This window comes from Cynocephalus volans, chromosome 4, assembly GCF_027409185.1.
Source record: "Cynocephalus volans isolate mCynVol1 chromosome 4, mCynVol1.pri, whole genome shotgun sequence".
Lineage (NCBI taxonomy): Eukaryota > Metazoa > Chordata > Mammalia > Dermoptera > Cynocephalidae > Cynocephalus > Cynocephalus volans.
Window position 1 is genome coordinate 161,234,949 of NC_084463.1, and position 25,592 is coordinate 161,260,540.

Consider the following 25,592-nt stretch of genomic DNA (forward strand, 5'->3'; position numbering starts at 1 on the left):
AGTGTCTCCTTTTCCACACCTAACAGCGCCCCCACGTCTGCTGGTACCACGGAGGCTTCTGAGTATCACTGTGAGAAGCGTCCGTCCCCATTACCCACCCATCTACCCACCTGCTTGGCCCTTCATCTGCCCCATACCTCTCCAGGTACCCATTCAACCATCTGCCCGTCCATCCCCCCATCTACCTGTCCATTCCCTCACCATCCAGCCAGTCCACCTGTCCACACTCACCTGTCCCTCCATCCACCTGCTCTTCCTGCATAAACCCACCCGCCCAGCTACACCTTCAACATGCTGTGCAGTCGTGCCCCTGACCACTCGCCCACCCACTCATTCACCCACCCAAATAGGCAGTCACCTATCCAGCCATTCACTCGTCACCCACCCGTCTTACCAACCCATCCATCAAATAACACCGACGACCACGAACACTGCAAGGTGCTCAGTGGATAGACAGATGAATCAGAAACGGCCTTTCTCTCGGAGACAGACAACAAGGAACACATGGTGGTTGGTGTAAACTTGGGGTGCAGAGGGGCCCAGAGGAGGGAAACTCAGCCAGTGTGGGCATCTGGAAAGGCTTCCGGGGGAAGCATAATGGAGCTGAATTTGAGGGTTTGGCAGCCTTGGGCAGGGTCCCTGGGGCTCCAAGGTGTGAGAACAGCAGGGAGCATAACCGGGGGCCTGGGGGCAGGATTCAGAGAAGGCTGTTTCAGGGGCTGGGTGAATTGAAGGTGGAGACTCCAGGCAAGGTCAAAGCAAGCAGCCTGGGCCGTATCATGAGGGGGCCAGGAGCCATGGAGGGGCTTAGCCTCAGGGGAGGAGGGAAAAGTCAGGTCGCACTTGAGAGAGACCACTCTCACTAGGGACGGACTAGTGGGGGTGACTTTGGAGGCCAAGAAATGCCCAAGGAAAGCATGGCAGCAATGCACCAGAAACGTACACTGGGGAAAAGACAGCCTCTTCAATAAACGGTGCTGAGAAAATTGGACATCCGTATGTAGAAGAATAAAACTAACCTGGACATCTCGCCAAAATCAACTCAAAATGGATTAAAAATTAAATACACATTCTGACACTATACAACTCCTAAAAGAAAACACAGGGGAAACACTTCAGGAAGTAGGACCATGCAAAGACTTATGAATATGACCCCGAAAGCACAGGCAAGAAAAGGAAAAATAAGCAAATAGTTATCAAACTAAAAATCTTTTGCACAGCAAATGAAACAATCAAAAGTGGGAAAAGATAACCTACAGAGTGGGAGAAAATATTTGCAAACTCTGCATCTGACAAAGGATTAGTAACCGGAATATACAAGGGACTCAAACTCAAGTAAAAAAACAAGTTATCTGATTAAAAAATGGGCAAAGGAGTTGAACAGGCACTTCTCAAGGGAAGATATACTAATGGCCAACAGACACATGAAAAAATGCTCAACATCACTCAGCATCCGGGAAATGTAAATCAAAACCACAGTGAGATACCATCTCATTCCAGTTAGATTGGCTATTATCAAAAAACCAGAATAAAAAATGCTGGCAAGGATGTGGAGAAAGGGGAACCGTCCTACATTGTTGCTGGGGCTGTAAAATGGTGCAGCCTCTATGGAAAATGGTATGGAGGTTCCTCAAACAACGGCAGATAGAACTGCCATAGGACCCAGCAGTCCCACTGCTGGGAATATACCCAGAGGAATGGAAATCATCCTGTCGAAGGGACACCGGCACTCCCATGCTTACTGCAACTCTATTTAACAATAGCCAAGAGTTCGAACCAACCTAAAGGTCCATCATCAGATGACTGGAGAGGAACATGTGGTATATTTACACACTGGAATACCACTCTGCCATTAAAAAAGAATGAAATTCTCACACACACACACACAAAAAATGAAATTCTGCCATTTGCAGCAACCTGGATGAACTTAGAGAAAATTATGTTAAGTGAAATAGGCCAGGCACTAAAAGAGAAATACCCCATGTCCTCACTTATATGTGGAAGCTAATAAAAAATAAGTAAATAAACAAATAGATAAATAAAAGATACAACAATCACAACAGTACATTGAACTTTTAAGAGAACAGAACTGAGACTACCAGAGATGGGAAAGGGGAAGAGAAAGGGGGGGAAAGGGAGAAATTGGTAAAGGGCCACGAAAATCGATTACATTGTATAATGAAGAATATACTAATTATCCTGATTTGATCATAACACATTGCACACGGGTATTGATATCCAATGCTGTACCCTACAGATATGCACAATCAACTAGGTTCCAATACATAAATAAATAAAAGTCTGGCAGCAGTGCCAAGAGCCCAGACCAGGGCGGTGACCAAGCAGCTGGAATATGGAGGATGGTCAGGGGAGTGACGCAGGAGGTGAAGCGAGCCGGGGTTGGAGCTCAGCTCTGCCAGCTCTCAGTCGCCTGAGCCCGGCATCAGCACCCAGAGCACACCCAGGCAGAGGGCACAGCGCAGGAGGCCTGGAGGAGAGAGGAATGTGCCGTGCTCGTCCGACAGTGCAGCTGAGGCAAGGAGGTACCAAGGGTGGCTGCAATGACCTGAGGGAGGTTGGCGCAGGACTGATCACCGATGGCGCCGAGGATGCCAGCGGTCAGGCCCACCCTGTCCCCTGGTGTGGAGCCAGTCTGGACAGGATGGAACAGGGCCCAGCTTTCCGAGAGAAGGATCTGTGGGGAGCCAGGTCTGAAAGCCAGGAAGCAGGAGCCTGTGGCAAGGACCCCAGGTAGGAGCAAGAGTCCCCAGCCACGAGTCCCCAGCTGTCCTGGCTCAGCTGGTCACTATGTGGACAAGGACGGAGGGTGGCCTCGGGCCTCCAGGCCATACCCAAGCTGTTCCCTCACCCCACCGCCTCCTCCCTCCACCTGCTGACGTCTCCCCTTCCTCCATGACCCAGAACACGTCTGTAGGGGTGGGGCCCTCATGGGCAGACCGTGAGTCTGTGTCCTCTTTGGGTCCCTAGAGTGCTCCCAGGGCTGGCCTTGACAAGGTTTGGGGATGTTTCTTGAGTAAAGAGACGAGTGGAATCCCTGCTGGTGGCATTGTCCGGGTGGTCCAGGGTAATTTGAGCCAATTAATTTCCTTTTTTGCTTAAGCTCTTTTGCACTGAGTGTCGGTTCCTGTTGGAGAGCACAGGTGAGGGACTAGGTAACCTCTGAGGACCCTTGATCCTCTGGTGTTGTTTATAAGAGTGAGATTCTGGAGCTCAGAATCTAAGGTTCTGAGGATCTTTAAGCAGGAAGCAAACCAGCTGGCTCAAAATCAATGCACTGGGAAAGTCGGGGCTGTGAAATGAACATGTATAGTGATAACACGGAAATCTGCTCTGACCAGGTGGCTAAACTGTAGTGCCTTGGGAGATGTGGGACAAGTCATAGTCCCATCTGCATGTCCTGGAAAACATTCTCATAAGACCATTTTTACTTAGAAGCAGACTTTTAGGTTTACAACAAGTTTAAATCCTTTGTATGTTGAAATTGCCTACTTTCAATCCCCTGCGGGACTTGCAAAAGAGGCACTTCAGCCTGTGGTCTGATGGTTAGGATCCCATACTTCCACCCAGCTGCCTGGTTAGGGAATCAGTCCCTTGGAGATACGAAGCCCTTTGGAATGTCAGCAGGAAGTTACCGAAACAGCCTTTTGAGCAGAGATTGTTTTTGAAACGGAGTTAAAGTTCTTTAGACCTGCCACGAAATTCTTTTAACTCTGGAAAGAAACATTTATAAAAATCAGTTAAAATTGTTGTTTAAAGAGTAAGACTCAACCCTTTGGGGTTTACATTTGTGATCCTTCTATGCCCGTAGACAGCTTTCGATCTCCTTCTTATCTTACCCATGGTTTTAATTTTCTGTCTAGAGGGACCAACAGTCAGCTAAGAAGCTGAGATCCTAGAAAATACAGCCTGGAAAAATGTGGGTTATGCTCATATATGGCTAGAAAATTTTCTAAACTTTCCTCTTTCTTGTTCTGCTTGTTTTTTGACATCCACACCTCTTTTGCTGGGTGGCATGGGCCTGGGGGTGGTTGGGGCCCCCTCTGCTCTCTGAGTCCTGCAGCTTCGTCGTCGCAGCTCGCGGGCCTGGAGCAGGGCTCGATGCTATGCTCGGGGTCCAGGAGGCGTCATCTGCCCCGCTGTGGTGGGGGCTGGGGCCGGGCCATTTGGCTGGTGAAGCCCCCCTCATGCGATGTGCAGTCATCCAGGACTTGCTTGTCCTCGCACGGCCGCTGCTCATCCGGAGGCACCTTGAGGGTGTCTTCGAGGATGCGCTTCAGCCCCAACACGGTGTGGACCGTGAACTTGGTGGCCTTGTGGCCCCGATCACGAGGGACATGTCCATCCCAGCGGCTTCCTGTCCCCTCCACACACTGGTGGCCTGCCCCATCTCAGCTTGTCTCTTTCAGTTGTGGTGGGAAAGAGTATAGATCGTAAAAAACCTCTTTGGTTTTGTTTCAGTCACTTGGTAGCTACCTAAAAGTTTAAAAACCAGGTATATTGGCGGTTTGTTCTGGCTAAAATCTGATAATAATAGATTAGAAAGGACCTTTTTTCTTAGAGCTCTACAGTCAAAATGTGGCTTCAAGCCCTATTTTAAAAAGTGTCTCTATTTCTCTCTGTTCGTTTTTTTCCCCTCCCCATGGGAACTTGTCACTTGAGTGAACCCCTCCTTTTTTTTCTTTTCCTTTGGCCCTATTTGTTAATGGGCTTCGCTGTTAGCTCAGTAATCCAGTTAAGGAACAGAAATAATATTGAAAACGTCACCTAACTACATTGATTTCCAAAGATAGGATTCTGGCATTCAATTGGTTACTCTGAACAAACTTCTTTATTTTCTGTGTATTTCTTTGAAAATCCTATAGGGAATTCCTATAATTTTATGTTATCTGGACATCTATTTTTAAATTCTCCTCTGTGTCATACCTAAGTGACATACCTAAACCTAATTCTGCCCCTATCAGGGCTCTCCTAGAAAATATCTAAACCTGTCAGCCAGAACTAGAGTTTATAGTCACTTTCTAGAGAGAAGTCTCAAGACCAAATTAGAAAAAAAAAAGGCAACAAATTCCGTTTTATTAGGAGTGGATATTTTATCTACCCAGTTGAGCTTCGGAAACATTCAGACCTAACAGGGAATATGTTTGAAGCTCTTTTTTTTTTGATGACCGGTAAGGGGATCTTAACCCTTGACTTGGTGTTGTCAGCACCATGCTCACCCAGTGAGCTAACCGGCCATCCCTATATGGGATCCGAACCTGTGGCCTTGGTGTTATCAGCACCGCACTCTCGCGAGTGAGCCACGGGCCGGCCCTGAAGCTCTTTCTTAGAAAAACTTACATTCCTTCTCTGTGCCTTGAGATATAGATCTTCTGCCTTGTTTCACTCAGGAATCATCCCTTACGAAGTACAAATTCAGGGCTGTCTAGCTAACCATTGCTTAGGGCTATGAAACAGGTAATCAAACATTGATAGTTGGAGAGAAAAAGAAAAACTCTTTAAGAACTAACAAATGTTATAACACCAATTCAAGGGTTCAGATCCCCATACTGGCAGCTGCCAAAAAAAAAGAACAAATGAAAAATCTAAATGATCTGATCTTTATGGAGTCTTTATTTGTTTCTGTGTTTTTGTGTATGTTTACATACAAGCTGATGGTACCTTATTATTATTATCTCTTATATTATTATATTATTTTCTTATATTACCTATTATTATCATATGTTATAGAGTTGGCAAAAGGACAGATTTATTTCTGTCAACAAATCCCCATCGAATATTCCCAGTAACCCATCTGATGATGCGATCATGTAATAAAATAATAGCTGATATTTACTAAGCACTTGCAATATTCCATCTCATTAAATAAGATGCAAATTCCACTGTGGAAACTGGAATCTTCATCAGGACCCAGATCTGTATGTGTTTCTATGTATGCGCATCTGTGTATGTTTGTGGTGTTTTGTGTCTACATGTCTATACCTATACTTGTGTTTGTCTACTGTCATGGTATCAAATTGGCTTATAAATACTGTGCACACTCATAAATTAAGTCCAAATGCTTTTAAGTTCATGTGACTTTAGCAATCTTTGGTAAAGAAAACTAGTTTAAAAATTATCGGTAAAATAAAGGCCGGCCTGTGGCTCACTTGGGAGAGCGTGGTGCTGACAACACCAAGTCAAGGGTTAAGATCCCCTCACCGGTCATTTAAAAAAAAAAAAAATTATTGGTAGAATAAAATAGAAATGTTTTCAAATTTTAATCAGACATTTTTGCCTAGGTCAATTTGTCAGACTAATTTATTCTGTCTCTTCTAGATGTTTTAAGATCATGGGAGCTGGCTGGTAGCTCACTTGGTTACAGCATGGTGATGATAACACCAAAGTCCGGGGTTCAGATCCTCGCACCAGCCAGCTGCCAAAAATTAAAAATATAAAAAATCATGAAATGTTACTTCCATGATATTTTTGATACTCACTTGATTAATTTGTAAGTTAAAGCTGTGAGAGCTGGCTGCTGGGCCATGCTGGAAGATCTCAAGTCCTCCAGACATGGCCTTTGTAGCTTTGTCCTCTGTACTGGGCTCTACCCTGGGTATGTAAATCCAGGACCAAGATGGGCCCTGACATTCATAGTCACCCTGGATGCCACGTGAGTATTTGGGACCCAGGATGGCTAAGGGGGAAAACTTTGAAAAGGGTAACTATGTTCAGTATCTTAAAGGTTTTGGTTAAGGGGAGACTGGTTGATGTGAATTTGCTTTTCTGAAAGAAAGAAAAATAAAAATTTAACTGAAATGGCTAGCTTTGTTTTCCAAAAGCAATTTAAAATAACTGTTTAAAATGAGTAAATTAGGTAAATGGGATTAGAATAAACGTTTATGCATAGATTTATCTGAGTCTGAAAAAAATCTTTTCAATAATTTAAAATCTAAGTCATGTTAAGTAATAGTAATCATAAGATATCTGACATTTCTAAATTAAAATATTGAAATATTCATTCTTAAACATAATCTTGATCATAAATATTAATTATTAAGCATTTCTCAATTAAAATATTGAAATATTAATTATTAAACATAATCATAACCTTCAATTATTAAACACAAACTTTGACATATTATTTATATGGTATAAAAAGCTAAATATATTTGGATCTGTGAATGAAAATTTTGAGGAAACCTATCTTTCTGGAGATTATAAAATGGTTTCATCGACAGGTACTGATATAAAACAGTTACTGCTTGATCACTGGACACTTGGGTCACTGACAGTTAAAACTGTAGTTAATATACGTAATTAAAACTACTGAGAAGGAACGATTCTATATAGAGAATGTATAAGGAAAGTAAAATGTGGTTTTGGTAAAAAAGATTATAAAAAAGGCGTGAGGATGTGGTTTGTCTCTTTTTTAAAGAGGCACTTTTGTCCAAGCTTGAAGACATTTGAGGGTTGCTTCGAAATGAAGAGGAATGTTACAGATAGAACTACGTCGATATAAAAAGTTGAAAAAAGGAAGAAAAAAATTAGGTTTTTGTTATAAAGAATTTATAAAAATCTTATGTGGTCAAAGCTGCGTAAGATTGGATAAATTGGTTTAAAAGATTTTTTTTTAACAACATTAGCTTTAGAATTAATAATATGTGAGCTCTGTCCATTATTGTTATTTTTTCTTTCTTTCTTTTCTTTTCTTTTTTTTTTTTTTTTTTTGAGTCTTTGTTATCTGGACCGAATTCTGAATTTTATCAAGTATTCCTCCTGGGAGCTCCCTGTGGGCTCCACCGTGAGGGAGAGACGCGTTGCACTGGTCAAGTCTTTCCATCTAATCACGAAGCGTGGCCAAAGGCTCTTGCCTCGGTTGCCCACCTTGCGCTTTGGAGAGCAGCAGTGTCTCCCTTTGAAATAATAGCAGGTGGACCTCCCCCCCCACGTGAAGGACTTCATGAAGCAACTCTTCTAAAACCTGAGATTCTTCATCACCCCAAGGCCTTAGAAAGCTCCCTCCAAAAATTCTAAATTAATAAAGGATTCCCTCCACAGCGAGCTGCTGGAAGACAAAGACATCAAAGACCATGATCTACAGTCCAGAGATTTTGTTTATTGAAAACATCATCAAATAAAAGGACTCCCTTCCAAGCCACGTTGGAAGGGACCGTAGCAGGTATTGTTAAACAATCCCCACGCGGCTCAGCTTAAAGACATTGACTCATAGATTCATGTTTCTCATATATATATATATATATATATATATATATATATATATATATATATATATATATATATATATTTGTCTTTTCCATGACTAGCACTCAGCCAGTGAGTGAACCCGCCAGTCCTATATAGGATCCGAACCTGCGATGGGAGCGTCGCTGCGCTCCCAGCGCTGCACTCTCCCGAGTGCACCACGGGCTCGGCCCGTGTTTCTCCTTTTGAAAATGCAGATATGCCTGAGTGGACCTCCTTTGTTGCTGGAGATACTCAACTGAAACTAACCCACAGCCAAATGCCTCAACCTTCCGGCCAGAAGAAGACGGCACCTGAGCAGACAGCGGTTACCTAAGATCCTGCACCTGACCCAACGACAACTCCGTGATCAGCGTTGCTGAAACATTTGGACTTTTACTTTTACGCCGGGGAATTCTGCCAGTCTCAGGCCTTTGTCAGACTGTGGGTCACATCTCTTGGTTCACATTCTGAACAGGCCATATGCCTCAAGATTACTTACAAAGTTACACTCTTGCTTCATTATTTCTTTTCCCAGGCTTATGGAAGGTTAAACTTACTACCTAAGTTGTGAAAATGCCCTTAGTTTTTCTTTTGCAGTTTTTCACCAACCAGCCCACTAAAACTTTTGAAGGCAAACTATTTCCACAATGGATATGTTGCTTTGCCTCTAATGGATTTGACACCCCTTTTCCCCTGGGTGACGGAGCCACCAAAGATTACTCAAAGCCAATCTCTTCTGAGCAGTGAGAAGCCCCAAAAAGCGGTTAATCTCCAAGAACCCTCAAGATAGAGGTGTTCCTTCCATTTGGGAAATTAACCATGAATTGGTGTTCTCTTCCTGCATTTATCCTTCAGACCAGGAAGTTCCAGGAAGAGAACATAGGTGGGATTTTATCTAAATACAGTTTAACAAGTTTAACAACAGAAGCTGGTAACATTTACTAAGAAAGAAAGGTGACATTCTATAATGCAATTAAGTTGATCCACTAACAAAAGCTTGATTTTAGCAAACATTCTCTTCTAACAGCAATTTCCCAGTATCTTTACATATCAATCAGTAACCTGTCTGTCTTTGAACCAGCAGCCTTGCTGTGTTACGATTTTTTATCTTACAACAGAGACTATATAGCCTGGGGAAAATTTCCTGTCCTTTGCAAGGTCAATATTTGAAACTGCAAGGCTTTGGAAAAGCAGGCCCTGTGAAGTACATTTGTTTTATTCATAGTTCACATGGACACAATATTTGGCCTGAGGCCACAACTTATCCTCCTGTCAAATATGTGACAAATGTCCCTATCCAGGTTTTTGAGTATTACGAAGAATTGAACAATCTATCTTTCCATCCCAACTCTCATATTGTTTAAAATTCAACGGAGACCTAGAGCCCAGAGACTAGTTTCTTTCCCACTTAGTTATGACAAGACTTTTTCCAGGGATGAGACTTCCCAGCCATGAGGGACAAAAAAGTCTATCTGAGTTGATTATCAGTGCTTTTAGATGAGCGATTTTTTTTTTAAAGATGACCAGTAAGGGGATCTTAACCCTTGACTTAGTGTTGTCAGCACCATGCTCTCCAAAGTGAGCGAACCAGCCATCCCTATATAGGGATCCAAACCCATGGCCTTGGTGTTATCAGCACCACACTCTCCCAAGTGAGCCAACCGGCCATCCCTGTATAGGGATCCGAACCTGTGGCCTTGGTGTTATCAGCACCACATTCTCCCAAGTGAGCCATGGGCCAGTCCTAGATGAGTGATTTTTTTTATCAAAATGGGAAAATAACATGAAAATTTGCTCTGCCCAGGTCAGCGAAACTGTAGTGCCTTGGGAGATGTGGGACAAATCAGTAGTCCCATCTGCATGTCCTGGAAATGATCTCATAAGACCATTTTTACTTAGAAGAAGACTAGATAGCACCAGAAAGTCATCAAATAACCTAGCATGCTTCTTGTATCCCTCACCCTAGATGCCTGCATGTAGGATGTAACCTAGTAATCATCCCAAGCCTATACCGCATGTACAACCAATAGAAAACTGACTAAGTGATAAGGCGGGGCTGTCCTTGTCTCTCTCTCCTTTGATTCTTCCCCCTTCCTTTGTTTATGAAATGCTAAGCTCTGCTGGCCTCTTCGCAGCGTATTTCTCAGGGCGACCTGACCTATGTGTTTCCCCAAATGCGATCGTCACACTGGCTCAATAACTCCTATGCTTTATATGTTCAGCCTCAGTTCCTTTTAGGTCAACAATAAAAAACTTCATTTTTGTAGATTCTCAATCCACGTCGAGTGGCTCTGGACAAGTGTGTATAATCTTGACGAAACCCACAAAGGCAGCTGAAACCATCCCATGGAAGACCAAGTGCCATGAACTTTATAAGTGATTAACAGAAATGGGGGGGTTGGTGAATCACAATTTGGCTAATTAGCCTTTTAGCAAGTGGGTCTTTCAAGAATTAACTCTGAGTTTAATTGTCTTTTGGAGGATTGTCCTAGAGCCCTTTGGACCAAAGTTCTACACTGTGAAAATCTCTATGCCTCAGTTTTCTTGTCTCTAAAATGGAGATAATAAAAGCCTGCTGGATAGAGTTGTCATGAGCATTAAATGCATTTAACACAGTAAAGTGCTTGGAATAGAGCCTGAAACAGCATGTGGCTGGTCCTTTCCTTCACCCTGTTCCACGGGGTTTAGGAGCCAGCCTGTGCAGGCTTTCCATTGTCACCCCATCCAAGGCCTCCTCCTCAGAGTCTCCTGACCCCTGCAGCAGACCCTGGGAGCTGGGGACCCTTCCCGCCCAAAGCAGCAACTGTATTTGGACACGTGCGCCGCCTGGTGGCCGTAGCTGCGAACAGCACAGCGTCCAGCGTGGCGGGTCTTTCCGTGGCTGGCCGGGTGGCCACCTCAGCAATGTCTTTCTGAGCCGCCTCTCTAAGACTGGGCAACGTCATCCACGTCCCAGGGCTGCAGATCAAGTGAGCCAAGTTGTGTGAGGCACTGGGTCAGGCCCACAGGAGGCCCTGGAACAGCATCAGAGGCCTTCCCCACGGGAGCAGGGTTCCCTGGCTCTTACCGCCCCAGACCTCGACCTCAGCAAAGGTCTGGGCCACAAGCATGACGGTGTTGAGGCAGACGATGAGGAAGATGAAGGCTTCAAAGGCCAGGGACTCAGTCAGTTTCCAGATCATTCTTCTGAAGCCCTGAGTGAAGTTAATTTTTTTTTAATTGAATCATAATTGATTATACATATTTTGGGGATTCAATATTGACATATGTTGATCAAATCGTTATTACTAGTTTGTATATCGTTACAAATTGTACTTATTCTTTATGCCCCTTGTCCAATCTCTCCCCACGCCCCTCTCCCTGCCTCTTCCCACCACTGATAACCCTAGATTTCTTCTCTCCTTCTGAAAGAATAATGGTTACTCTGTTGATGTGTTGCCTAGTTGATCTGTCCAATGCTGAGAGGTGTGTTCAGGTCCCCAATATTACCATGGAGCGGATGCTTCCTCTGTCACTCTGGAATGGGCTTTGTTTAGAGAGACATCCTCTTCTTTTCTTTAGTCTCTGCTGGTGACTCTCCTTGTGTCGATGCACTCCAGTGGCAGGTGGACCATCTGCGTGGTGGTTGTGATGTCTAGCCACTTTTGTGGCAGCTGTGGTTAATGTGGTTGCTGTGGTCGGCCACCCACATGGAGGTGATGTTTTTTTTTTTTAAAAGATGACCGGTAAGGGGATCTTAACCCTTGGCTTGGTGTTGTCAGCACCACGCTCAGCCAGTGAGCTAACCAGCCATCCCTATATGGGATCCAAACCCGTGGCCTTGGTGTTATCAGCACCACACTCTCCCGAGTGAGCCACAGGCTGGCCCTGGAGGTGATGTTTTTCACATGCTCCTTGGAGCTGGTGGTGTGACTGGCTGTGGGTTGGGGGTCCAGTCCCTGCTCCATACCCTGGGTCCCTGTGCAGGGCCCTGAGGCACTGGCAGTGTGCCTGGGTGTGGGAGTGGGGTCTGGTCCCCAGCTTCAAGCCTCAGGTTCCGAGGCTGTCCCCAAGGCACCGGCAGTCTGCATGGTTACGGGTGGGGCATTTGGTCCCCACTCCATGCCAGCCCTGAGATGCTGGTGCTATACCTGGGCCAGAACTAATATTTTATCCTTTGCTTACTTCTAAAATGGGGGATCTTCCTGTGGGGAACAGTACTTGAGCTCTATGGTTGAGCCAAATTGCTGCTTTGCTGCTGTTTCCCTAGGGAAGGCTTTTTGTGCATCTCAGGGTTTAATGGCTGACCATATAGGTACTTCCAGCTCTCCAGAGACTTGGTGCACCTGGGTTGTGTAGAATCTCTGAACTGGGCCTGAGTTTTTTCATTGAACTGCACCCCATGCAATTCTGCATTCCCGACCAGTCTCCTCTCAGTGACCCTGTGCTGATTGGGGAGTGGATTGACTGTCCTTGCTGTGTCCCAGTGTTCTCCCAGTGGGCCCGTCTCCCCCACTGCCTGTACTGCAAACACTTCCCATGGGATGGTCCATGCTCCAGTCTCTTGCAGTGACTCACCAGCCTCTGAGTGGCTCCTTTTTTCAGTTGTTCTGGCTCCTTGCTCCTGCATGGGTCCATGGGAACCCTGTTAGTGGTCTTGCTGGCCTGGGGGACACCGAGGCCCTCTTCTCCCCTGCTGCCTCCAAGCAATTCCATCTGAAGGGCACAGCCGCGGCTTCTGCTGGCTCCTGCTCCGTGAGCTCAGCAGCCCCAGCCTTAAAGTGGCCATGGCCTGAAATGCTCAGAGCAGTTTTTTCTTTCTCTCCTCATGGCTTCTCCCGCCTTCATGGACTCGGTAGGTCTCCACCTCTTCCCCTGAGCTCTAGCGGCCCCAGCTTGGCTGTGGTTACATTTTTATACTTGTAAATTGGTTGATTTGTGGGAGAGAGTGAGGATGGGGACCGTCTATTCCGACATCTTGACTGGAACCAAAGTAGCTTAATTTTTTCCACAGCCAGCGGAAGAAGTTCATTGTGTGCTGCTTCTTGTGGGTCCGCTGGGTTCTGCCGGCTAGAAGGGGGCCAGAAATTCGGGGCTGTGCAAGTGGGGGGACCCAGGCACTCTCCCAATCTGGGTCAGGGTCATTGTCATCCCTACATGCTCACCTGTCACCCACTCCTAAGGTGCCTCCAGGCCAGCCCTGTGCTGGTATTGGGGCCACAGGCCTGAGCCCTTCCAGGGCCTGTTGGAAATTCAGAGTCAGCTGGAGTGGATCCTGAGGGCACCTGCTCCTGCACCTGCACGTCTTTCTTAGCTCACGTGGTAACTCATACATAGAAAACCCGGCCTTCCTCATCACCCCGTCCTCGTGGTAAACTCTCCCTCTCCCTTTAAGATCCTACTGGAACATCCCCTCCCCTTGGCTGCCTTTCACGTCTCCATCCAGTAAGACACTCACCTCTCTCTGCTTGTTGGAGAGACATTTGCTATGTTCACTGAACTACTAGGAACCAGGTCTGGGGGATCGGAAGTTAAAAGCGAGGGTCCCTCCCTGCCCTCCAATAAGGCCATCATTCAGGTGCTGGTTTCCAGTCTCTGTCCTGAAGCAGCTCACTGTCTAGTGGGGGAAATGTGGACGGATAGACTCCACCGTGGTGAATGTTCCGATAGGGAGGAGGACAGTCCTCCATCAATGGATGGTCTGTGACTGGTTAAGTGACCAGTCCCAGCCTTGGAGCCCTTCAAGGGCAGAGATTGTGTCCAGGCACCCACATTCGACAGGAGTCAATGTTTGAGAAGTGAGCGTGTGAATGAATGGAAAAAGCAGTGTCTGAATGAACCGCTACCTCATGGCCTGAAGAGCTGCTAAATTCAAGGGATCCAGGATGGGATGATGGACAGTCACGAGAGTGAAGAGTCGTGGAACACACACACGGACAGTCACGGGAGTGAAGAGTCGTGGAACACACACACGGACAGTCACGAGAGTGAAGAGCCGTGGAACACACACACGGACAGTCACGGGAGTGAAGAGCCCATGGAACACACACACGGACAGTCACGAGAGTGAAGAGCCCATGGAACACACACACGGACAGTCACGGGAGTGAAGAGCCGTGGAACACACACACGTATCAAGAGTCAAGCCTCATGATCTGCAGAAGGTCAGTGCAGGTGTTGGGATCCCAGGGAGGTGCAGAGCTTCTTTTTCACAGCTGGGCTGAGGGGGCTGGGAAGCAGGCTGGCAGCTGCACTGGGCAGTGACCACACTCTGGTTTGGGTGTCCATGTCAGAAATCACCTCCTTTTGTGGCCCTGGCTTTCTGAGAGGCCCTGAATTGAAGGTGGGGAGAGATAGGCTGGATGTGTACTTATTCATCACAGTAACAGCTACCACTTATTAAGCGCCAGGTGATTGTCAGGTCCTGTAAACCACTACCTCTTCCAGGCCCATTAAGGCTCTTGGAGGCTCTGAGCACTGAGAAGGTCTTAGTGTCCCAAGGACGTTAGGCCCCCCTCCCCCAGCAACATGTGATTAAAAGTACAAACTGTGCTGAACTCCAAAATTCAGATATAGAATTCCAGCAAAATCCAGATTTTCCGGTGTTCACTGATTCAAAGCTGTATTTGATACATTAATTATTGGATTATTTTTTAAATGTCGTGGGGTCCCTATTTTGCTGATACCTCTAGTACATGCCCAGTGTACCCGGGGTGACTCAGCCTCAAGCCATCAATAGCAGAACAACTTTAGCAGTAGCAGTAAGGATTGTCACCTTTTTTCAGATGAGGACATTGAGGCTCTGGAAAGTCAAGGGACTTGTCCAGAGTCACCCAGTAAGTAAGATGCCAGGACTCAAATGCCAGTGTCACCACTTGCTATTGACCAGCTGATTTCCTTAGGCAAATTAATTCTCTCTTCTGTGTTGTTTTTTCCTCTGTAAAATGGAAATGTGAGTAATTCCCACTTCGTACTGGTTGAGGGAGTTAAACAGCTCTGGCTCAATGAAGTAATGACTCTTGTTTACCTGCTGTTTCTATAGCACCAGCCTCCTCTGAGCACTTTACCTATATCAGTTCACTGAATCCTTGTAACACCCATTTTACATAAGAGAAAACCGAGGCAGTGAGAGGTCAAGTAACTTCTCCAAGGTCACACAGCTAGGAAAAGTTGGCGAGATTAAGAGCTTGAATATCGCTGCTATTGGTAGCTCATACTTAATGGCCCTCCTGTGAACTGTACCTAAGGTGGCACTTGCTGCTGGGGACTGTCACTGTCTGCTCCATCCCCAGACGGGGTGTGCCATGGAGAGTAGGGCAGCATCATAGCCCACAAGGGTCCTCAGGCCTGTGTGCTGCCCCCTTGGCCTTGAAGGACTTGTGGCCTGGGGAAAGCAAGGGCTGCTCAGTAGCCAGCTGCTGTCGCGGGGGCGCACTGCAGGCTTAGGGCGGGACGGGGCGGGGCTGGTGGCCTGCAGAGCCTGTAAAAGCGGTGCAGGGCTGCAGGCTCAGCACTGACAACCATGGCACGTCTGAGCCTCAAGCTGGCACTGGGTCTGACCCTGCTTGCACTCTGCCTCCTGGCGCTACCCCGTGACACTGGGGCCTGGACAGGGGAGCACATGCAAGGAGAACGCCAGGACCTGTCCCCCAGCGACCCGCAGGTGCAGAAGGCTACACAGGCGGCAGTGGCCAGCTACAACAAGGGCAGCAACAGCCTCTACTACTTCCGAGACACGCACATCCTCAAGGCACAGAGCCAGGTGTGGCGGGGCGAGGGCCAGGGGCCAGGGTGAGGCGGGCGAGGACAGACAGACGCTGCCCGGGCGCAGGGGGTTCCAGAACCCACAATGAACGAAATATGTAAACTTCAAAGAAAGACAGGATCCAACCCAGTGTTGGGCAACTCGCCTCCACTTGCCTCCCTGAGTCCTGCCCTGACGGGGTGGACTGGGGAGGGGAGTGCAGATGGGGCAGTGGGCAGCCTGTGGTGGCGGTGGCAGGTCTGCGCAGGCGCGGGCAGGTGTGCCCATGGGGACTCAGCCTCCTGAGTGCTGCTGAGCCTCCCGCGTCCTGCAGGCTGCAGGCCTGCGCCCCTCTTCCCAGGGATTCCCACCAGGGTGAGGAACGTGCCCCTGGGCAATGGGAGAACGTGGAGGGAGGCGATAGGTCAGGATCTGGGATTGACTGTTGGCAGCCCTGACCTGTCCCTGCCGTCATGGTCCCCAGCTGGTGGCTGGCATCAAGTACTACCTGACAGTGGAGATGGGGAGCACGGCCTGCCGGAAGAATGCTGGAGACGGCATCAACCTCACCACCTGCCCCCTGGCTGCTGGGGCAAAGGAGGAGGTAACAGCCCTGTCCCCTGATCCCCGAACCCCACAGAGGCCACAGCCCTCAGCTGTGTGGACTGAACGGGTCCGGCTGGCCAGGCGGACGCTGGCTGAACCTGTCTGCCTTCTGGATGACTCAGCCACCACACCTGCAGGAAGGAGGAGGCTGGGGCTTCCCTGGGCAGTGAAGGACTCGCTGGCGGGATCTGGAATCCAGCCCCGGCCACCTGACTCGATGTCCCTCAGGCCAGTGCCTGCCCCTCTCTCGCCCCAGGGCGTCTGGGCAGGCCGGGCACTGGCTGTTGGCGGGAGGCTGGCCAGCCGGCTCACCCGTCCTTCTCCCCCGTGCTGTCTCCACAGAAGCTGCGCTGTGACTTTGAGATGCTGGTGGTTCCCTGGCAGAACTCCACTCAGCTGCTAAAGCACCACTGTGTGCAGCTGTAACAGGCCCCCAGGGTGGCGCGGGCGGGGCTGGCGGCCCTTGGGCCACATCCCTTGCAATAAATCGCCAGCTCTGCTCTTGCATAGGTGCCTTGTGAGTGCTTCACTCCCCCTGCCCCACTCCCACTCAGCTGACAGGGCACCCACAACACTCCCAGCCGAGCATCTGCCCTCCCAGCCCGGATAACGCTGGGGGTACAAGGTTCAGTCCCCAGTCCTAGAGTCCCCCAAACACCCCCGCATCACGGACATAGAGAAGCAAACCTCCAGAGTCCCCAATCGCAGCCAGAAGCTCACAGTATTCTCAGAGATAAGGGGCAGGAGAAAAAGCCACACAAGAGAGTAGAACAGGGACCGTGTCTGTGAATACTTTGGGAGGCACCTGTGCTCTGTCCCTCTCAGCACCCAGAAGGGGTTCAGGGTGGCCCGGGGTGGGTTCAGCCGGGCAGGCCCCAGCACACTGAGCCACCGACTTCTGAAGATCCCTGTCCTTGCATATGGCCGCGGGACGGCAGAGTCCCTGCAGGCCAAGACACCATGAGGGCTAGGACAGCGCCTCTCAAGTCCACAGCACGACCACATGCCAGACGGACTCCCCCAGTGCCCTGCCCTGGGCAAGACCCTAGGATGGGACTGGACAGGAAGCCCCAGAGGGACCAAGCTCAAATCTACTACCCACAGGAGGGATGCAGGGATGGATTCCATTTAACGCCATTTAAAGGAAACCGAGCTGCAGCATGTTTGGCACACCAGCATTTCAGGCTGCAGTTCACATTGACTGCACACACACAACCCTAGGACACACCAGACATACATGCACAGAAACCCTCAACACACACTCAGATGCTCCCGGAGCCACATACCCAGCAAATACAACCACACACCACCTAGCAACGCAGAAGCACCAGCAAAAACACACACAAGCGGCACACCCCAGAGAAACCACCCGGAGATGTACACACAGACCCCAAACACGCAACCCAGAGTCCCACATGCCACACCCAGAGGTGTCCCTCAGACACACAACCACTCAGCCACACCTGGGATGGGAAAGGAAGTAACTGGGACACCGTCAGGCCCAGGCAGGTGGCTGTGGATGGCACCCGGCAGCCCCTCCTTGCACGCAAGGCCCCACAGCCCACTGGTGTCTGCCTGGTCACCTGCCCGAGGCTGGGCCTCAGAAGGAGCAGCCCAGGTACAGTCCCTGCCCTCTGTCCCCACGCCCACATTAGGGTGGAGCTGGGGAGGTGGGACATAAACACTGACTCCACCTGGGAGTCTGAGGGACTGCATTTGACAGGAGTTAGGGACACAGGGACAAATTCCAGCCCTGCTTCTGTTCAAGCCTATCACATGTGGCAGCTCAGACAGCCCGGGCTGGGGGTGGGTGTTGCTTGGATGAGCTCCCAGGTGCCCTCAAGTACGAGCACGAGGCCCAGCATGGGGGTGGCCCAGGGTAGGTGGCAGGAAACGTCTGCTTGTTGAATGAATGTGTGAGGTGGTGGGGAGGAGGTCCCGAGACGTCTGCCAGGTGGCCTCTCCACCCCTGGAATCTGCCCAAATCCCAGGTGGCATTTCCTCTGCACGGTCCATTCCTGGGCCCTGAGACAGGCGGCGCCCAGGGGAGGTGCTGCTTCTGTCCTGTGGCCCTGAGGCTCCTCCACTGTCTGGTCCAGCCCGGAGGTGGGGGTGGGTGGTGGCAAAACCTTGTGTGGCCCTCAGCCTCCACTCGGGAGTGTCACCAAGACTGCCTCCAGCCTGCACTATACCCAGGATGGCCTCCACTAGAGGTGAGGTGGCTGTTGAAGACAGTGACACCCCCACCCCACCGTGGATGGGGAGCCCCAGGCCACAGCTGGGCCGGAGCTGGACTCAGTGCTAGGCCTCCAGCTCCCAGCACAGGCCAGTGCCCCCGTGACACCCCAGTGGGGACATGGGCTCTGGGCACCCTGCCCAGGCTCAGGCTGTACGTAGAGGACTCATCTAAGCCCTAACCAGGTAGGGTGGGGGCAGCCCTCAGCCTCGTTGTCCCGCTTCCTCCCCAGCAGCAGGACACCGGCCACACACACCATGGCTCTACCCCGCCCTGAGCCCACGAGCACCCGAGCAGCGTCCACGCTCCCTCCCCACACTGAGCCTCTGCAGTCTGACCCCAGGAAGCGCAGGCTATGGCAATGACCTCTCACCTCTGGGTTCATGATATCTCCATGGGACTGGCACCATTACACTGGATGCTGAGGGTCCTGGTAGGCCTGAGCCCCTACTCCTGTAGTCCCCTGGTGTCCCAGGCCCTCACACCTCCAGGTTCTTCCAGCCTGTTCTTCTCCTGACTCCTGGACCAGGCAGGCCCTCTTTCCCAAGCAGGGTCACTGCCCACTCTGTCCTCTCCTGCCACAGCCAGCACCTGAGCCTGGTCCCTTTCTGCATCACCCCTCTGGCTGCTGCCAATGCGGTGGTGGGCCGAGTAGGCTGCCGGGCCCTGGTGGGCCGGAGAAGACCCCAGACAGCCCCCTTCACGTGCCACACTCACACGTGCACGCACACAAGTTCCCGACCCTGTGCCTCGGGCCGGCCAGTGAGGACACGGAGCCATGTGGGGTTTTAAAACTCTCTTGGGGCCCCAACCCTGCAGGGCCAGGACAATCACTACAGCAGATGTGGGGACTTGTCCCAACCCACCCCCGTGGACAGCTTGTCAGACGCTGAAGTCTCTCTGGTGTCCCTCTCCAGGGGTCACTTCCTGAAGTCCTCTTCCCCAGCCTGCAGGGTGGCACGGGAGGGTGAATGAGCCGGTGCCAGCCTCTGCCCTCCCCAATGCCCGGGGAACTGTTCCCCACGGCCACTTCTGGGCACGAGTGCCCAGAGGTCCCCAGCCTCGTGCATCGCCCCTCCCCCCATCCTGCCTGGTCACCTCGAATGCGGTGTCCACAATCTCATCGATGACCGATGCCTGGGAGCGGAACTTCTGTTGCTGATGCTCCACCGCGGCCACCAGCTGCAGGAAGTGGAACAGCTGCTCCTGCTGCCTGGGGGCAATGGCAGAGGCAAGGGCCAGGCTGACCTGCCTGCTGGGCCTTCTGCGCCCCCAGCGCCACCTACATGGCTCTTCTTGCCTGCCTCCCCCTCCCCCGGAAACTCACGTCACCCTAGATCACTATTTCCGGAGTGTCTCCTTTTCCACACCTAACAGCGCCCCCACGTCTGCGGGTACCACGGAGGCTTCTGAGTATCACTGTGAGAAGCGTCCGTCCCCATTACTCACCCATCTACCCACGTGCTTGGCCCTTCATCTGCCCCATACCTCTCCAGGTACCCATTCAACCATCTGCCCGTCCATCCCCCCATCTACCTGTCCATTCCCTCACCATCCAGCCAGTCCACCTGTCCACACTCACCTGTCCCTCCATCCACCTGCTCTTCCTGCATAAACCCACCCGCCCAGCTACACCTTCACCATGCTGTGCAGTCGTGCCCCTGACCACTCGCCCACCCACTCATTCACCCACCCAAATAGGCAGTCACCTATCCAGCCATTCACTCGTCACCCACCCGTCTTACCAACCCATCCATCAAATAACACCGACGACCACGAACACTGCAAGGTGCTCAGTGGATAGACAGATGAATCAGAAATGGCCTTTCTCTCAGAGACAGACAACAAGGAACACATGGTGGTTGGTGTAAACTTGGGGTGCAGAGGGGCCCAGAGGAGGGAAACTCAGCCAGTGTGGGCATCTGGAAAGGCTTCCGGGGGAAGCATAATGGAGCTGAATTTGAGGGTTTGGCAGCCTTGGGCAGGGTCCCTGGGGCTCCAAGGTGTGAGAACAGCAGGGAGCATAACCGGGGGCCTGGGGGCAGGCTTCAGGGAAGGCTGTTTCAGGGGCTGGGTGAATTGAAGGTGGAGACGCCAGGCAAGGTCAAAGCAAGCAGCCTGGGCCTTATCGTGAGGCGGGCAGGAGCCATGGAGGGCTTAGCCTCAGGGGAGGAGGAAGCTGTCCTGACTCAGTTGGCCACTATGTGGACAGGGACGGAGGGTGACCTTGGGCCTCCAGGCCATACCTGAGCTGCTCCCTCACCCCACCGCCTCCTCCCTCCACCTGCTGACGTCTCCCCTTACTCCATGACCCAAAACACGTCTGTAGAGGTGGGGCCCTCACGGGCAGACTGTGAGTCTGTGTCCTCTTTGGGTCCCTAGAGTGCTCCCTGGGCTGGCCTTGACAAGGTTTGGGGATGTTTCTTGAGTAAAGAGATGAGTGGAATCCCTGCTGGTGGCATTGTCCAGGTGGTACCTGGGAAGCGTGGTGTGCAGCAGCCACTCCCCGCTTTATACAGTGGCCTTCTGCCTCCAGCTCCCTTCCAGGGAGGTGGGCAATGTCTCTTTCCCTCCCAGCTGCCAGCCAGGCCCCCAGACCTCTCCCCTCTCTCTCATCTCCTCACTTCTCAGTCATGGCCCCAAACTTTTTCTCAATGAGCTGCTTTTGCATAGTGGTTTCACTCAGGATCTCTTCAGGCTCTAGATGGAGAGAAAGAAAGGTGAGGTCAAGAAGATGGCTGGATTCAGAGAGGAGGTGGGAGAAACCCCGTGTGTCATGGAGATATTCAAACAGGGGCTAAAGGAGCTTCTGTTCAGGGTGCCCCCAAAGACATTGCTTCTCTGGGCTTGGAGTGTGTAGCGGTCTGTCTGTCCAGCTTCCATTCTCTCTTCTTCTAGTGAAAGTGTCCCATTTTCCTGGGCAACAACCCTACTCCTTTTCAGTCCATGTTGTCTAGCTGGAGTTGGTCTCACTGACCCCTGTCCTCAAGGACATGTGACTTGGGTCTGGCTGATCAGAGCAGCCTACTCTTCAGCTGCAGTGACTGGTTGAGAACTAGGCAAGTGATTCGATCAGAGCAAAGGATGCTAATTTCTGGGACTTCACTGGGAATGCTGGGAGGAGAGGACCTCTTCCTGCTGGGAGGCTAGGGATGGCTCATCTGTAAGGATTTGGAACTAGAGTTGCAAGTGCACATTTTGCCACTACAAGGGAAGAGTTGTCATAAGAACAAAATCACACAGAGGGCTCTGGAGTGGAGATATGGAAGGAAGCCAAATCCTGTGATCATCATTTGAGTCCTGGATCTAGCGCTCCTGAAAGCCGACGTGCCCTCAACCTGTTAAGTAATTTGAGTCTCGGTTCCTGTGGGAGAGCACAGGTGAGGGACTAGGTAACCTCTGAGGATCCTTGATCCTCTGGTGTTGATTATAAGAGTGAGATTCTGGAGCTCAGAATCTAAAGTTCTGAGGATCTTTAAGCAGGAAGCAAACCAGCTGGCTCAAAACCAATCCACTCGGAAAGCCGGGGCTGTGAAATGAACATGTATAGTGATAACACGGAAATCTGCTCTGACCAGGTGGCTAAACTGTAGTGCCTTGGGAGATGTGGGACAAGTCATAGTCCCATCTGCATGTCCTGGAAAATGTTCTCATAAGACCATTTTTACTTAGAAGAAGACTCGATGGCACTAGAAGGTCATCAAATAACCTAGCATGCTTCTTGTGTCCCTTACCCTAGATGCCTGCATGTAGGATGTAACCTAGTAATCATCCCAAGCCTATACCGCATGTACAACCAGTAGAAAACTGACTAAGTGATAAGGCGGGGCTGTCCTTGTCTCTCTCTCCTTTGATTCTTCCCCCTTCTTGTAGTTATAAAATGCTAAGCTCTGCTGGCCTCTTCGCAGCATATTTCTCAGGGCGACCTGACCTATGTGTTTCCCCAAATGCGATCGTCACACTCGCTCAATAACTCCTATGCTTTATATGTTCAGCCTCAGTTCCTTTTAGGTCAACAATAAAGAACTTCATTTTTGTAGATTCTCAATCCACGTCGAGTGGCTCTGGACAAGTGTGTATAATCTTGACGAAACCCACAAAGGCAGCTGAAACCATCCCATGGAAGACCAAGTGCTATGAACTTTATAAGTGATTAACAGAAATGGGGGGGTTGGTGAATCACAATTTGGCTAATTAGCCTTGTAGCAAGTGGGTCTTTGAAGAATCAACTCTGAGTTTAATTGTCTTTTGGAGGATTGTCCGAGAGCCCTTTGGACCGAAGTTCTGCACTGTGAAAGTCCTCCTGCATCTCAGATTCTAAACCTCTGAAACGGAGCCTAGAATTGTGTGTGTGACTGTGGAAGGAGGCTGCGGGCATGGAGAGCTGGCCCACCCTGAGCTTGAGCAGGTGGGGCAAGGGCGGGCAGGGCCATACCTTCCTGGCTGAGCTCCGTCAGCGAGTCATCCAGAAGCTTCTCATGGACGCGGGCGGCCCTCTGTGAAGAAGAGGCCTTAGTCCTGCCTGAGGCCCATGCCCACCTGTGCCTGGAGCACCCGGGCCCCCTCGTCGTGGATCTGTGCCACCTGCCCCACAGCACTCAGTACCTCCTGCTTCACTTTCTCTAGGCCTTTGAGCAGTGCCATCTGGAAGTTATCCACCAGGACAGCGATCACCAGGCTGGGGAGGAGAGACAGGGGGGTGCTCTCAAGGAGGAGGCTGTAGGACAGGCCCTGTCCCCTCCTCTGTTCAGTGTGGCACGGCAGGGTGAGAGGGCTGGAGGAGCAGCCGGGGATGGGTGGGGGGAAGCAGGCAGTGATGCTGGGCCGCAGAGTAGGGCGGGGCCTCACTTGAGGAAGATGAAGTACTGGATGACGATGTAAATCATGAGAATGGGAATGATGTACCAGGCTCCTGGGGGGAGCAGGAGGGGAGGGTCAGTGGGCGGTTCTCTGCCACCCTCCCTGCACCCCTCCCCGCGGGCATCACAGGCCCCACTTGGCAGATAGACTGAGCCCTCGGGTTGTGCTCACCCAGCCAGTCCCGCCCTCCATCCATCCTTGGCCCCGCCCCACCCGGGCACTGCCCCGCCCCCGGCCCCGCCCCGCCCCCCCGCCCCAGCCTGAGCCCCGCCCCACCCGAACCCCGCCCCAGCCTGAGCCCCGCCCCACCCAGGGCCCCGCCCACCCCGGACCCCGCCCCAGCCTGAGCCCCGCCCACCCGGGCCCTGCCCCGCCCCACCCGGACCCCGCCCCAACCCGAGCCCCGCCCACCTCGGGCCCCGCCCCAGCCTGAGCCCCGCCCACCCCGAGCCCCGCCCACCCGGACCCCGCCCCAGCCTGAGCCCCGCCCCACCCCGGACCCCGCCCCAACCTGAGCCCCGCCCACCTCGGGCCCCGCCCCAGCCTGAGCCCCGCCCACCCTGGGCCCGGCTGTCCGTGTAGATGAGGGACCAGTCATCCAGGGTGAGCATAGTGAAGAGGGTGAAGATGGTGGTGAAGATGTTCTGGAAGTGCTTGGGGTCCGATCTTCGGAACAGTGCCCGGAGAACCACGGAGAAGAGGACTGGCTGTTCAGGGTCAAAGCAAGCTCCAGGGCCCAGCCCCCTGGTCAGAGCCCTCCTGCCACCCGCGCGAGTCCCTGCTGCCCCCGCCCCTTCCACCACAGGATACAGAGACAGGTAAACATGAGGATGAGGATGGACGCGATGGACGGCAAGGACCGGCCCAGGGTCCCTGTCACTTCATGGAGGCTGGTCAGGAAGCTGTGGGAAGAGGTGGAGAGGGAGGCTGAATCAGCGGGGCTGGAGATCTGTCCCCAGTAGCCAGAGCTGGCACTGGAGGCAGGAGGTCCCTGATTTGTTCGTGGCAAGGGTGAGTCCTGGCCCTCCTCTGGAAAATGAAGAGATTGATCCCAGAGCATGGCGGGAGGCTTGTCGGAAGCAGGCTGGGGTCTGCGGCTGCCCCCTCCCCCATCTCTTGATCAGGTCAAGCGTTGAGTGGATTCCATGGGGACCAAGGAATGTCCCCTCTTCCTTCAGACTCCCCACAGCAGAGTGGGCAACCGTGGCAGCGCTGACCTGAGCCTCTGCAGAACTCGGATGGCCCTCAGGGCCCGCATGCTCTTGAAGACCTTGAGGATGCGGAAGAGGCTTTTGTGGTAGATGGAGACGGAGTGGAGCTGCATGAGAACAAAGTCCAGCACAGCCACGACCATGATGAAGAAGTCTGAGGGTACAGGGGTGCCTGAGTGTGGCCAGCTTCTGCCTGGGTCCCCAGCCAGGACCCATAGCCCTCCCAATGCCAACACCCCTGTCCCTGCCTCTCTTTAATTCTCAGCCTCCCCAGACAGTTCAGTGGTTCCCAGCACACCCACACACACCCACACACACCCAGACATACAAGCAAACACATATGCACACACACACACATGCACACACAACGCATGTGCAACAAACACATACACACACACAACGCATGCATACACAAGTACACACAAAAATATACACACGCACACACACACACATGCACACAATGCATGCATCAGAAGCACAAACGTGCACCTGCATGCACACATGCATGTGTGTGCACATATCTGCACACGCACACAATCACACACCCATCCTTACACACCTAGATTGTTCCAGGAGTCACAAAAATAACCGAAGCCCAGGGAAATGATCTTGAGCAGAGCTTCCAATACGTAGATGCAGAGGAAAATGGAGTCCAAGGCCAGGAAGTACCATTCTGTGGGGATATCAGGGGCTTGTTCAGGGCTGTCCCCAG

General features: G+C 51.2%; 2 protein-coding genes across 2 annotated transcripts in view; one reads left to right on the forward strand and one right to left on the reverse strand.

Moving 5' to 3' along the window:
• The first annotated feature begins 15,745 nt into the window (after positions 1-15,745).
• On the forward strand, positions 15,746-17,048 carry LOC134377314 (cystatin-M-like). Its single transcript, XM_063095969.1, has 3 exons — positions 15,746-15,985; positions 16,452-16,571; positions 16,916-17,048. Exons 1-3 carry the CDS (start codon positions 15,746-15,748, stop codon positions 16,997-16,999), a joined length of 444 nt encoding a protein of 147 aa, XP_062952039.1. The 3' UTR covers positions 17,000-17,048.
• A 2,681-nt stretch (positions 17,049-19,729) lies between these two features.
• CATSPER1 (cation channel sperm associated 1) overlaps positions 19,730-25,592 on the reverse strand; it is an 80,197-nt gene continuing 74,334 nt past the window's right edge. Inside the window, exons 5-14 of the mRNA XM_063095175.1 lie at positions 25,440-25,553; positions 24,887-25,034; positions 24,480-24,571; positions 24,229-24,372; positions 23,658-23,721; positions 23,415-23,487; positions 23,245-23,305; positions 21,434-21,509; positions 19,908-20,022; positions 19,730-19,756 (exon numbers count right to left, since the gene is read on the reverse strand). Coding sequence (XP_062951245.1) covers positions 19,730-19,756; positions 19,908-20,022; positions 21,434-21,509; positions 23,245-23,305; positions 23,415-23,487; positions 23,658-23,721; positions 24,229-24,372; positions 24,480-24,571; positions 24,887-25,034; positions 25,440-25,553 — 914 coding nt within the window. The remainder of the gene's footprint in view (positions 19,757-19,907; positions 20,023-21,433; positions 21,510-23,244; positions 23,306-23,414; positions 23,488-23,657; positions 23,722-24,228; positions 24,373-24,479; positions 24,572-24,886; positions 25,035-25,439; positions 25,554-25,592) is intronic.

Bases quoted from the DNA above. Each gene is read 5' to 3' on its own strand.
- LOC134377314 (XM_063095969.1), top strand. From the start codon at position 15,746: ATGGCACGTCTGAGCCTCAAGCTGGCACTGGGTCTGACCCTGCTTGCA. The intron at 15,986-16,451 runs GTGTGGCGGGGC...CATGGTCCCCAG, and splicing joins TCCTCAAGGCACAGAGCCAG to CTGGTGGCTGGCATCAAGTA. The intron at 16,572-16,915 runs GTAACAGCCCTG...CTGTCTCCACAG, and splicing joins CTGCTGGGGCAAAGGAGGAG to AAGCTGCGCTGTGACTTTGA.